The 12,820-nt window shown below is 16.8% G+C and overlaps 1 protein-coding gene across 3 annotated transcripts; it reads right to left on the bottom strand.

Moving 5' to 3' along the window:
* Positions 1 to 244: 244 nt before the first annotated feature.
* LOC107995634 (glycerol-3-phosphate dehydrogenase [NAD(+)], cytoplasmic) lies at positions 245 to 12,506 on the bottom strand. 3 transcript variants are annotated; one of them, XM_017053268.3, is made up of 8 exons: positions 12,313 to 12,506; positions 11,375 to 11,552; positions 9,610 to 9,750; positions 9,019 to 9,160; positions 5,590 to 5,702; positions 3,553 to 3,783; positions 3,021 to 3,220; positions 245 to 575 (listed from the first exon to the last, which is right to left on the bottom strand). In XM_017053268.3, exons 1-8 carry the CDS (start codon positions 12,354 to 12,356, stop codon positions 518 to 520), a joined length of 1,107 nt encoding a protein of 368 aa, XP_016908757.1. In that variant the 5' UTR covers positions 12,357 to 12,506; the 3' UTR covers positions 245 to 517. The 3 variants fall into 3 exon arrangements, with proteins under 3 accessions (XP_016908757.1, XP_061935935.1, XP_016908765.1); XM_017053276.3 differs by lacking the exon at positions 245 to 575 and adding an exon at positions 865 to 1,542 and having other exon boundaries at positions 12,313 to 12,505; XM_062079951.1 differs by lacking the exons at positions 11,375 to 11,552; positions 12,313 to 12,506 and adding an exon at positions 10,233 to 10,340.
* Between the last annotated feature and the right edge of the window lie 314 nt (positions 12,507 to 12,820).

Raw genomic sequence — 12,820 nt, 5'->3', positions numbered from 1 at the left:
AACGTAACAGCAAACCGTAGCCAGAATGAATGTTAAAATTAGCAATTGCTTAATAATAATACTTAAGATAATATCTTGAAGGTTTTAACTATATTACAACATAATCTTAAATTTTAAATTTGAAAAAAGAATAAAAATTTCCAATACAACTTATTAAACATAATAAGAAATATTAATATAACATAATATTAAATATTAAAATAAAAATAGAAAACAGAAATATAAAATAATAAAAATATAAAAATATCAAAAAATAAACGGATTATATTAATTTACAAAATAATAAAGATATAAAATAGCACCCATTACTAAAACTTATTATTTTTAAATAAATATAAAAAGATTTCCAGTTATTCGTAAATTTTTATCATCACATTATATAAGTCATTGTAGCTATCGTTATATTGTCCATATCAAAATATAGATATGGAAATCTATGCTTTAAATAAAAACAGTTTTTAAAATCGAAATAATGTAATGAATATAATGTAAATCTTCTTTTATGTCTTCCAAATCTTCATAGGTGACATCTTGGTGATAGTAATTGTAGTATTGGTGCATTAACGTCGTTGTTCCTAAATACGAAGCAAATATAATTAAAATTTATGAATCTTTTGTGCATTTTTAATTATATTTTATGCTTTTACACTCTTAAATATATCAAAATTTAAGTATGTAAATATAGTATCTTAAATATAGTATCTAATTATAGTTACTGAATTTATATTATAATACATGTAACAGAATATATTATATAAAAAAATATATTACATTAAAAAAAAAAATAATGTTACTAACAATAGCTAAATTATTATTTGGAATTAAAGGCTTTGGAAAAAGGACAAATGTAATTCTAAACAAAAATTTATCAATTAACAAGTAATAGTCGTATATTTGTTATGTCTATATTACACTGTTCAAATTAATTTTAATTTTAGTACAGCAATTTACAATAAATTAATGAAATTTATCAACATAAAATCGAAATATTTAAAACATTTGTTTATAGATTTTTCTTAATTTCTAAAATATAACAATTTTCATAAAATTTTCATTAAAATATAACGCACAATACAAAATATATTTAAATGTATTATATACTTATAATTTTATTTTATGAATAAAATATTTATATATTTCATATTCATATATGCAGCTAAAAAAATAATTACATGATTAAATAATTTTGTTAAAGGTGTACCAAAATTATTATATGCATTATAGCTATTTTTTAATACAAATGGAAAATATAAGCTTTAAAAAAAAGTTGGAGAATAAGCAATATCAATTTAAATTATAATATTATTTAATAATGTCTTTGGCAATAATTATGGCAAAATTATAATATTTATAAAAATCCATGGTCCTTTATATTTCCTCTTCTATATAATATTTTCTTTCTTCGATTCATAAATTCAGTTTAAAATTGTCAATTATATATATAAAAACTAAAAATCATTTTTATATAAATTTTAATGTTTTTAGATGATTTGCGTAGTTCATAAAGAGCATTTACATTCTTGATAATTTCTTGTTTCATCTCTGTTTAAAAAAAAAATGAAGTTTTAAAAATATCTCATGTACAAATTTTATTTATGAAATACTATGAAAACATTAATCTTTTAATAATAAAAAGAAAAATTAATAAAAGAATTTTGTAACATACCCATAAAAACAGTAACACATTTTTATGCAAATAATAATATAATTTAGCATGGTATCTCAGCTTCTTTTGTTAAACTTTTTCAAAAATATTTTATGGGCATAAAATGGAAAAGATAAAATAAAAAAGATAAAAAGGTAATAAAAGAGATGTTATATAAACTTAAGATACTTTTGGAACTTCTTTAAAAATTTATAATAAAATATAAAATATAAAAAAAAATACTTACGTAATAGACTTATGATTATTATAATAAAAAACAATCAATATAATTATTAAATATTGTAAGATTTAAAAATATATTTTTCTGTAGATAAATAGATACTAAAAAAATTAATATTTTCATTGTAAATTTCTAATATAAAATTCAAATTATATGTATAAACATGTTATAAACATGTTTATATAATAAAATATATAAATATAATGCTTATTTTCTTTTTTATGCATTTATAAAACATTTTGAAAACGTTTGATTGAAAATATTTAAACAATTCGTTTATATTTATTTAACTTTTATCAATTTTATTGTTATATCTTATATAAAGATGATTATATAAAGATTTTGATCAAATAATAAAATAAATAAAATATGTTAAAGTATATTTTTTTCGCCTTGTATTATTGTTCTAAAATATTCTAAAAATATATGAAAATATTTATATAAAAAAAAAATATTTAATCGTTTTTAATATATAGATATATTATATATAAAAAAATATATTATGCTTTTTTTTAGTGAATTATCAAAATTCTTTCATGTACAATTATATATAATGCATTATTAATTAAAAAAAATTTTATTTAAGAAGTTAAAATATTTTATTGTATATATCTATTGCATTTAGAAAAAAGATACATAATTTCTTTTTGATGTAAATAACAACTATTTACATTTATGTACATGTATTATATACATTATACATATTATTGTAATAATATTTAGATACTTTTTATAGATTACCAATTATTTTTACATATGATGAAATGTATAACAATATAAATAAATAGGACCATGGCCAGAAAGAATATTGTTACAATAAAATTTTAAATATTGTAAAATATTAATTTAAAGAAATAAAATTTTAAATAAACTAAAGCTTAAATCCTATATCTTCTATGATATTGAATCAAATTTACTAAATATCACATATTTACATGTCTTTCGTCGAATTTCTACATTTATATGTAATAGTACTAATATATTAGTTCCAAAAATAAATTTTTTTTACAATATATCATTCTAATATTCTAAAATATTCTAAAATATTCTAAAATAAATGTCAGATATGTATATATATATACATATTGATTGAAACTAATCCATCATTAATTATAATGGAGACAATGAGCTTACATGTATTCTGGATGATTGCGTAAGTGTTCAATTAGTTCCATAGGCATTGTCTCACCAATACAAATCCGATGTACAGTTGTAAAAAGGGGAAATCTGTTTTCCATATTTTTCGCTTTTAACATATAATTTACTTCTTCAGCAGTAAAAGGACCTTGCAATTTTTGTCCATTCAACATTTCCTTTTCCAACTCAGAGATTTTCTGTAGAGGAAATAATACATTCTACATTTTTTTATATATATTTATATAACATAATATATTATACATATAATATGTTATATTATGTTATATATGATTTTGATGATTTAATCTCCTATCATGTGCACATAAGTTTATAATATATAGTTATATGTAATTTATGAAATCAATATAGTTAGATCATAAATTAAATTATTATATTTATGGTAATATTATATATGAATAATTTATTGTTCTTATATAATATTACTTAATTTCATTCAGTATATAGTAATTAAAACTGAGTTATATATTAATAAATATTAAAATTTAATAAAATATATATTTAAATTAACCTTGCCCGTTTTTACAAATGCTTCGCAAATTTTACGATTTCGACCACCGTAACAAGTTGCAATTAGATCTGCTACTCCACAACTTTCAAAAAATGTAGATTTTTTTCCACCAGGGAAAAAAATATTCACAAATTTAATTATTTCCATAAGGCCCAATCTCATTACTGCAGCTTTTGTATTATCACCTAATCCTAAACCATCGATGAAACCTGCGCCGCAGGCTACTATATTCTGTTAAAAAATAAAATTAAATAGTATTTGATGTGCAATTTTTATTATTAATTCCATTATATTATATATCATATTATACATGCATTACTTATATTATATATATATCTTTTTAATTAATGAAAAAATGTTAAAAATTAAGAAAAGTATTATTATGAATTTGATCATGATTAAATAATCGACTTATCATGTATTGTAATCTTATGAGTTATATATATTTTTTGTTAAATTTGCTATACAAAATAAAAATTTATTTATTCAAATATTATTTTAACTTCACAAAATTATATAAAGAATAATATTAAATTCTTAATTGAAATAACTCTTTTTATCATAAAATCTGTTCATTAAAAAAAAATTAATGAACCTGCCGATTAATAAAAAAAAAAAAAGAAAATTGAAAAAATTTAAAAAATATTATTATCTTTATATATTTATATTATTATATATTTATATCAAATCTTTATATATTTATTATTTATACTTGTATTCTATTTTTATTTTTTAAATTTTAAATTAAATTATACATATTGATATATGTATATTATATATATCTTATTACATAATTATTTATATATTGAAAATTAATAAAAAATTATTATTTTATATTTCAATTTAGTTAGAATTTAGTTAGAAATTAAATGACAATTTTGATAAATAAATTATTATAACTGAACTATTTGTATACTTATAATTTCATTTTGCAAAACAATTTCAAAATTATTCAAAATATTTTTTACAAAATATTTAATATAATTGGTATTTTCGTTCATATGCGTCTAATTACAAATTATATAATATAAATTTGATTGAGAATTTATTTAAATTAAAAATATATTTAGGATATATTTTCGAGATATATCTTTTTTATGATTATTATATTTGTATCTTATTCACTTTACATATTTTTAAATTCTCAATATTGCAATAATTTATTTAATTAAAAATTTCCGAGAAATATTTTTTATTTTCATAATATTTCTTGATTACTTTTTTAAAAAATATAAAAAAACAAAAGAGGAAGAAAATATTTTTTTATCAATTTTTACTTTCAGATTGTATCAATGTATTTTTTTTTTAAATATTTATAATTTTTTGTATCTTTTGAAGTTTTAACAACATTTTAACATGTAATATATTAAGAATTTGAGAGTAGAAATGATACATTATCTTTATTTATATTTATCTTTATTCATAATTTATATTTATTGATGTAGATTTCAAATAATTATAAAAAAGTATCAAAAAATGCTTCAAAATTCAATGATTCCAAATTTAAAATTCAATAAATATAAAATAAATATAAAATAATATCTAATATATAAATCTAATAATTTTTTATATATTTCAAAAAATACAAAAGATTCAACAAGTGTTTTTCGTATAAAATAAAAAGAAAAGAAATATTATTTGTAAAATTCTTATTGAAATTTGATAAATAATTATATTAAAAATATGATATTATAAATATTAAAAATTTTTCCATTATTAAAATAATTTTCAATTTAAATAAAAAATGTAATATTCTTTTCATATTTGTTATCTGTTTAAATATACTCTATTTTTTATAAAAAACAAAATAATCATTTTTTTTACTTCATATTATTACATTCTATATTAAAAATTAAATTTATAAAATATAAACTTTTCATTATTATTACGATTCTATAAACAAAAAGAAGATACAATTTTACATACAACGAAATATGAATTTAGAAAGTATTTGAAATAACTTCTCTATTATATTTTGCTTTAATTTATAAAAGTTTATTAATAAATTTATTTAAAAAAATAGTGTAATATATTTACCTTTAATGCTCCACAACATTCAACCGAATCAACATCTTCAACTACTACAACTTTAAAATATGATGTTTCTATTAAATCTTTCAGTATAGGAGCCATATTTTTATCCTTGCAACCTAGATATTTAAATATAACATTTTTAAAAAATGATACCTATTTAATTATATTAAACATTATCAAAAATATAAAAAATAATAAAAAATTTTGATATTGTATATAGAAATTTTTTTCAATTTGTGTGCAAATAGTAAAAATTATTTAAATATATCATATTAAATATAAAAAAAGAATTATTAATATATATGCATATATATATATATCATTATTACATATTTTTATAATTATATTGAAATATATTGAATATATTGAAATATATTGAAATATATTTTGTCAATTATATTATTCATCATAATAACTTTAATATCGGTAAAATATCAATTTTAAAAATTCATATTTTGAAAATGAAAGTAAAGAAATATATTGATAATTTAGAAATCTTATTTTAGAAATCTTTTAATTAAAATCTTTATTAGCTATTCTTGAAAAAAAGTGCGTGCGCGCGCGCGTGTGTGTGTGTAAAAAAAAAAAAATATATATATAGCTCTATTTTGAAAATTAAAAATTTTTTTTTTGGTTTTTCAAAATCATATCAAAATCAAATAAATATCATTAGAGTCCATAATATTTTTTAATATCTATTACTTTTATTTAAAATATTTTTCAATTTAATGATATAATATGTATTTGCAACTATATAATACAAATAAACCTTACAAATTCAAATAAAAATTCAAATGAAAATTCAATAATACGATATTTGAATTTATATAGATTATATCAGATTGCATTTAATGCGAATAAAAATTTAGTTAGTACAAGTTTAATTAATATAAACTTATCAGGTTTTTTTTTATAAATATTTTTTTTCATATTTAAAAACATAATTAAAAACGAGATAAAATATAAATTTTTTTATTCAAAATTATTTTTTATCTTTCAAATTTAAAAATAAATAAATAAATTAAAAATTCAATTCAATGTCAATTCTTTCTTTGTTTAATTTTTGGTTTGATTTTTTAATATTAGATATTATATCTTTAATTAATTTCTTATATATGATATTATGCAATTTACAAATATACATCTCGATTAATTTTTAACGTGTCTTTTCAAACAAAACTTTAAGAAGAAAGGAGAAATGCATGAACTTTTTTTATATGTAGATTTTAAAAACATTTAAATTTTAAGATTAATTTTGTTTTTTTAAGATTAATTTTAAGATTAATTTTGTTATTTTAAAAGGAATATTATATTATAAAATATCAGAGAATGATTAATTGTAATATTACTATAAAAAAAAATATTCGTCTTAAACCTAAACCTAATGATTTCACTTTATTATTTAAAAATTTCCTTTGCGCAATAGTAATCAATAATAATATGATGATTGCCCTACATAATAAGCATATATGTATAGTTAAGTAAATATAAGACAAATAATTTCTCAATCCATAAATTAATCATGATGAAGAGCTTTTTTAGATACTAGATATTTATAAAATTCAGAAAACACTATTTTTTTGTGGGATACATTATTATCCCATAAATAATAAATGTAAATTATCAATAATATTAGAAAATATAAAAGAATAAATTTATGAAGTTATTTAATTAGATTATATCATTGATATTAATGCCACTAATTAATATCAATTAATACTATTTTGGATTATTACATGAGTTAATAGAAATAGATGATTGCGATAAAAAATCACTCGAATTGATAAGCATTATCATGTAAACATCAATGTTTTGTAAAAATCTATGATGATAATAAATTTTCAACTTTATATTACGCGAATTAAATTTTTAAAAAATGAAATAAAAATTATTCCTTAAATAGAGATTTTTATCATATTAAAGCTAATCAATTTTTTGTTTAAAATTAAATATTTTTCAATTTTATCTCGATATATTTTTCGATTATCTCGATATTTCGATCTCGATATAAAAAATATAATATGCTATTTAAAATTAATATTATTAATTAACTTAAAATTTTATAAATATCTCCTCTAAACTATATAATACTCATATATAAATTTTTTATATAAGATATACTTTAGAAATTATTCGAGATATCATCCTATACTTATTTACGAAATATAATTATTATATATATATATATATATATATATATATATATATATATATAATTATTACAGCACAAATATTTATATTTACATAGATCTTTGTATTTTCTTTTATTATCATGATTTTAATCGCATTAAATTTTTGCTAAGGAAATTATATTAGAACTCGATTTAGATTTATTCAATGTGACCTATTTATGTGGAAGTATATATGTAAGACATAGTATATATACAAATGGAAAACTGCTTCAATAAATAAATTTATATATGAAAACAATGAAAAAAAATGTTCATATTCTGAATGTCTGATATTGAGTTTTGTTTGTAAATATTGAAATTAGTTCAATTATTTTTATCTTGTAATAAAATTATTTCAATATTCGAAAATATTTAATATTTTCTTCACTATAATTCGAAAACAAGATCAAATATTTATATAAACTTTTTTTATTGTTTTTATATATAGATTTTCCTAATATAATGGAATATTCTATATATTAAATCAAGTAATCATACAAATATATTATTAATGATTAAAATAAATTTCAACTATTAAAATGTAAAAGAATTCTACGAATTATTTAAAAAAAAAGATATAATATATCAATATCAATTTAACTATAAAACATGCAAAAGATAATGTAATTATTCAAAAATATTTTTCTTAATATAATATTGATCCATAATATTGATAAATAATCATGGATAAACAATTATATAAATATATTAGGAACAAAAAAAGTATTAAATATAATCAATTGCTGCAATATAACAATGATCTTCAAATATATATCTCATTGTATTGTTAAAATTTAATTAATATAAAAAAAAAATTTCTATGATAACTATTTCAAATTAATAATAAATTCAATTCATAATATTAATAATCATTTTAATATTTTAAAGATATTCATTATTTAGAATAATAGAATAAAAATATTATAATATTTTTGAGAAAAATCAATCTTTCAGAAACTTCTGGCATCTATAAATTCAAATAATTATCAATTTGATTGATATGATAAATTATTGATTATTTAACTTTGACTTATATTATTTTCTTTGATAATATGACATTAGTGATATCATAAAATAGTTAAAGTACTTTATAACTTTGTTCAAAAACATTTATCTAGAATTGTAATGTATAAATTTGATGTTTCTTAAAATATTAAATACTTGTGTTAATATTTTTTTAAGTGAAAATAAACAATATAAATAATTATAATACTATTAGCACACAAATGATATTTATTTTAGAGATTTAATAAAAATTTACCAATAGTAGTTTCACAAAACATTTCGTTTGCTACTTCAGAAGCCAAATTTGCTCCCATTAAAACTGAAACAGGAATGTGAAGTTGTTTTGAAATTATATGTGAAATAAGTTCAATACCTCCTCCTTGCTTTTTATCAAAGCCCTGCAAAATAATAATAAATAAATATAACAAATTTGTTTCATATTACCATAATTTATATTTGTATATATTTGAAATATATATATATTTGAAATATATTTGAAATATAATTATTATTTTATATAATTATTATTTAATCATAATTGATGTATAAATCTTATGAATATAAATTTACTTTTTAATACATTAATAGAAAATAAATCTATCTTAATGTCAAATATGTTATTTTTATTGTTTATATAGTTTAAATTATAGATTATCCAATATTATATTACGTATTATATCATGTATTATGGTATGAATGATTTAAAAATTTACAATTATTACAGTTACAGTTATTATCTTTTTCTAAATAAAACTATATATAAATTATTAAAATTACATATGGCAAAACATATATATTTATTTTAAATAAATTTTAAAATAAATCAAAAACTAAAATAAAATCATACCTTTATAAGAGAAAGGCCAATAGCTGTAGGCTTTATTTTTCCAAGTAATGCACTACATATTCTCCTTATAAATTGATGAGGTATTACAAAAGTTAGAATATCTGCATCTTTAGCAGCTTCTACTACATCAGGAATTGCAATCTAGAACATTAGAATTTTATATATATATTACTTATATGCAAATTATTAATTACATATTATATATATATAATATTTATTTATATATTTAATTATAATTAATATTTATATGCATATAAAAATTATATTTTTTAAAATAATTAATAATAAACGATATTATTATATCTAAAATATTTTATATAATTGCTTATTTTTTTTAATTTCCAATATTTTATTAATCTCTCTTATTTATATGTTTAAATTTTTATTTTTATTTAATTTTTATCAATAAATAATTTTTAATATAATAAATGTAAAATGAATTTGTTGAATATTATAAAGAGATCACAACAAATGAACAAAAATAAAAATAATATGAAATAATAAAATATAAGATTAAATAATAATTTTTTAACCTATTCTATTACATTAAGACTGAATGATCTGACCATAACTAAAATTAATTATTTTAAGATAAAATAGAAATATTTCATAAATTATAATACATTCATTTGTTAAATTAATATAAAAAAAATAAATATCATTTTAAATATGTCGCATCATTTTATTTGTACTTAAGGAAAAATACATAGTATAGACACAGAACAGCACATACTATATGCGCGGACGCGCGCACACACACACACTGTACATATATATATATATATATTGTTTGAATCATAATACGTAGCTTCACTTAACTTCATACAGTCAAGGTTTTTCTATACAAAGCCATTGAATCTAAAAGTTACCAATCTATATATATATATATATATAAAATATGAGATAATTAAATATCTTCGATATGTATTTCGGAAGTCGAATTAAAAATATAAATTCTATTTACTAAATCAAAATTTATTATATAAAATAGAATTAGAATGAAGTTAAAAATTTTTTAATAAATTAAAAATAAGAGATTATTTTAAATACTCCAATTTAAGATAAAATAATTTATAAAAATAAATAATAAAAATTATTTTATAGAATTATTAAAAATAATTAATAAAACTTTATTAATAAATAAATAACTAATTAATTTATTTATAAATTAAATAATATGATTTATTACAAATTAATAATTAATTAATGATTATTAATTTTTTTCATATAAAAAGTTGAACATATGAGATACACATATAAATTTATATATTATGAATTACTAGAATTACGTAGATTTAATTTGTTTTTAGAATAATAAATTCAACAATAAAAATAATAAATAATAAAATCATATAAATATAAGTTAAATTATATGTTATAGACATATTCATATGGAATAAATAAATTCATTATATTTAACAAAATACTATTTTTGAAAAAATTATATTATTTATACGAAATTTATATATATGAAAAGAGAGAAAGAAACGTAAAATTTGATATTAATTTTTTTGATATTAGTATATACACTTATAATTTATTAAATAACTAAATTTAATATCATTTAATAATTAAATTTAATCTTATTATTTCATGTAATATTTGTAATATTCGAAAATATGATAATAAAAAAGTTATAAGTATTTTTGAATATCAAATATAATAAATGATAAGATGTATGTAATATTATTATTAATTTGATTTTATCATAAAAAATAATTTTATTTTGAGGAAGCACATAATATTCATATAGATATATACTTACTATATTGGGCGGAAGCTTATGTCCTGGAAGATACTTTACATTTTCATGTGTCTCATTAATAATTTCTGTTAGTTTTTTTCCATTGATTATTTCTTCATAAACATACATTGTAACGCGATCCTCAAAGTTACTAAAATTAGCAGCATTTATTCCAATTATTTTAGCGATAGTCGAACCCCTAAAAATTATAGGAAAATAAAATTATATAATATTTCTATATAATATATTTCTATATAACATATAATTATATATAATTTTCTTAATGAAATATTTTTCAAATTATTTCCAATTTTCTATTTTATGTCGAATATATTAAATATAAATGCATTTAATAATAATAATAATAATAATAATAAATAAAATTATATTAAATATTTATTTTTTCGAAAGAATTTTATATGAAATCTAACTAAAATTATATAAATAATATATTTTTAATATACTTAACATTATGCTATTTTTCTTATTAATAATATTATTTAATTATTAATTTAGATATTTATTTCTATAATATTTCATATTTTTTCATATTTTTATAATATAATCTATTTAAAAATATTTTAAATTAATATTTATACATTAATATCAAAATAATTTCACTGGATATGAATACTTTCCAAATATGAATAATATGATCGAATTAAAATCTTTCGAATTTGATTTTTTAATTTTTACAAGATAATTATTATTTCGGTTACATATTTATTAATATATATATATATATATGTATATATATACATATCAATAAAACTATCAAAAATAGAATAGATTTAATTAATAATTATAATGATATTAATACAATATTCCAATAAATCTTTGTATAAAGTACGTGGAAATTAATTATTATAATAGAAAACATTTAAATGCGTCTGACTAAATCAATGATAGTATTTAGCTACTAGAGATATTAATATTACTAAGATTTAAAGAAAACTTACCAATTTCCTGATCCAACAATACAAATACGTAGTTTTTCTGCCATAATTTGATTTATATTATTACAATAACAAAATTATAAAAGAGTAAAATGAAAATGATTGGAAAACAACGAACAATAACCACACACTGTCAAAGCAGGAGGACGACTGGACAACTTCGAACGTAAAAGACTTGCGTTATTTTATACAGAAGTGGGAGTATGGAAACATCAATGATAGGCATCTAGTTATTGTTGTAAGTAAAAGTATAATGATCGACCAATGAAAATCAAATATGATAAAAAAATATTTGTCTTTGAATTTTACCTTCTTATTATTGTAAACAAAAGTATGATCGACGAATGAACATCAAATATGATAAAAACATATTTTTGTCTTCGAATTTTTACTTTATAGAGATTACGTAATTAGATAAGAGCAATTTTATTTATTAAAGTACAAAGAAATATTCGTAATATGAAACAATAAATTTTATTATCAAATAAAATTTTGAATTATTTTAAATATT

The sequence above is a fragment of the Apis cerana genome, linkage group LG9 (assembly GCF_029169275.1).
Source record: "Apis cerana isolate GH-2021 linkage group LG9, AcerK_1.0, whole genome shotgun sequence".
Taxonomy (NCBI): Eukaryota; Metazoa; Arthropoda; class Insecta; order Hymenoptera; family Apidae; genus Apis; species Apis cerana.
The sequence above is the reverse complement of the archived record's forward strand: the minus strand, read 5'-3'. Positions and strand labels throughout refer to the sequence as shown.

Excerpts from the sequence above, each read along its gene's own strand:
- LOC107995634 (XM_017053268.3), bottom strand. The coding sequence starts at position 12,356 with ATGGCAGAAAAACTACGTATTTGTATTGTTGGATCAGGAAATTG. Across the intron at positions 9,751-11,374 it reads ATAAGCTTCCGCCCAATATA|ATTGCAATTCCTGATGTAGT; the intron begins GTAAGTATATAT and ends CTAATGTTCTAG. Across the intron at positions 576-3,020 it reads CGCAATCATCCAGAATACAT|GAACAACGACGTTAATGCAC; the intron begins GTAAGCTCATTG and ends CTTCGTATTTAG.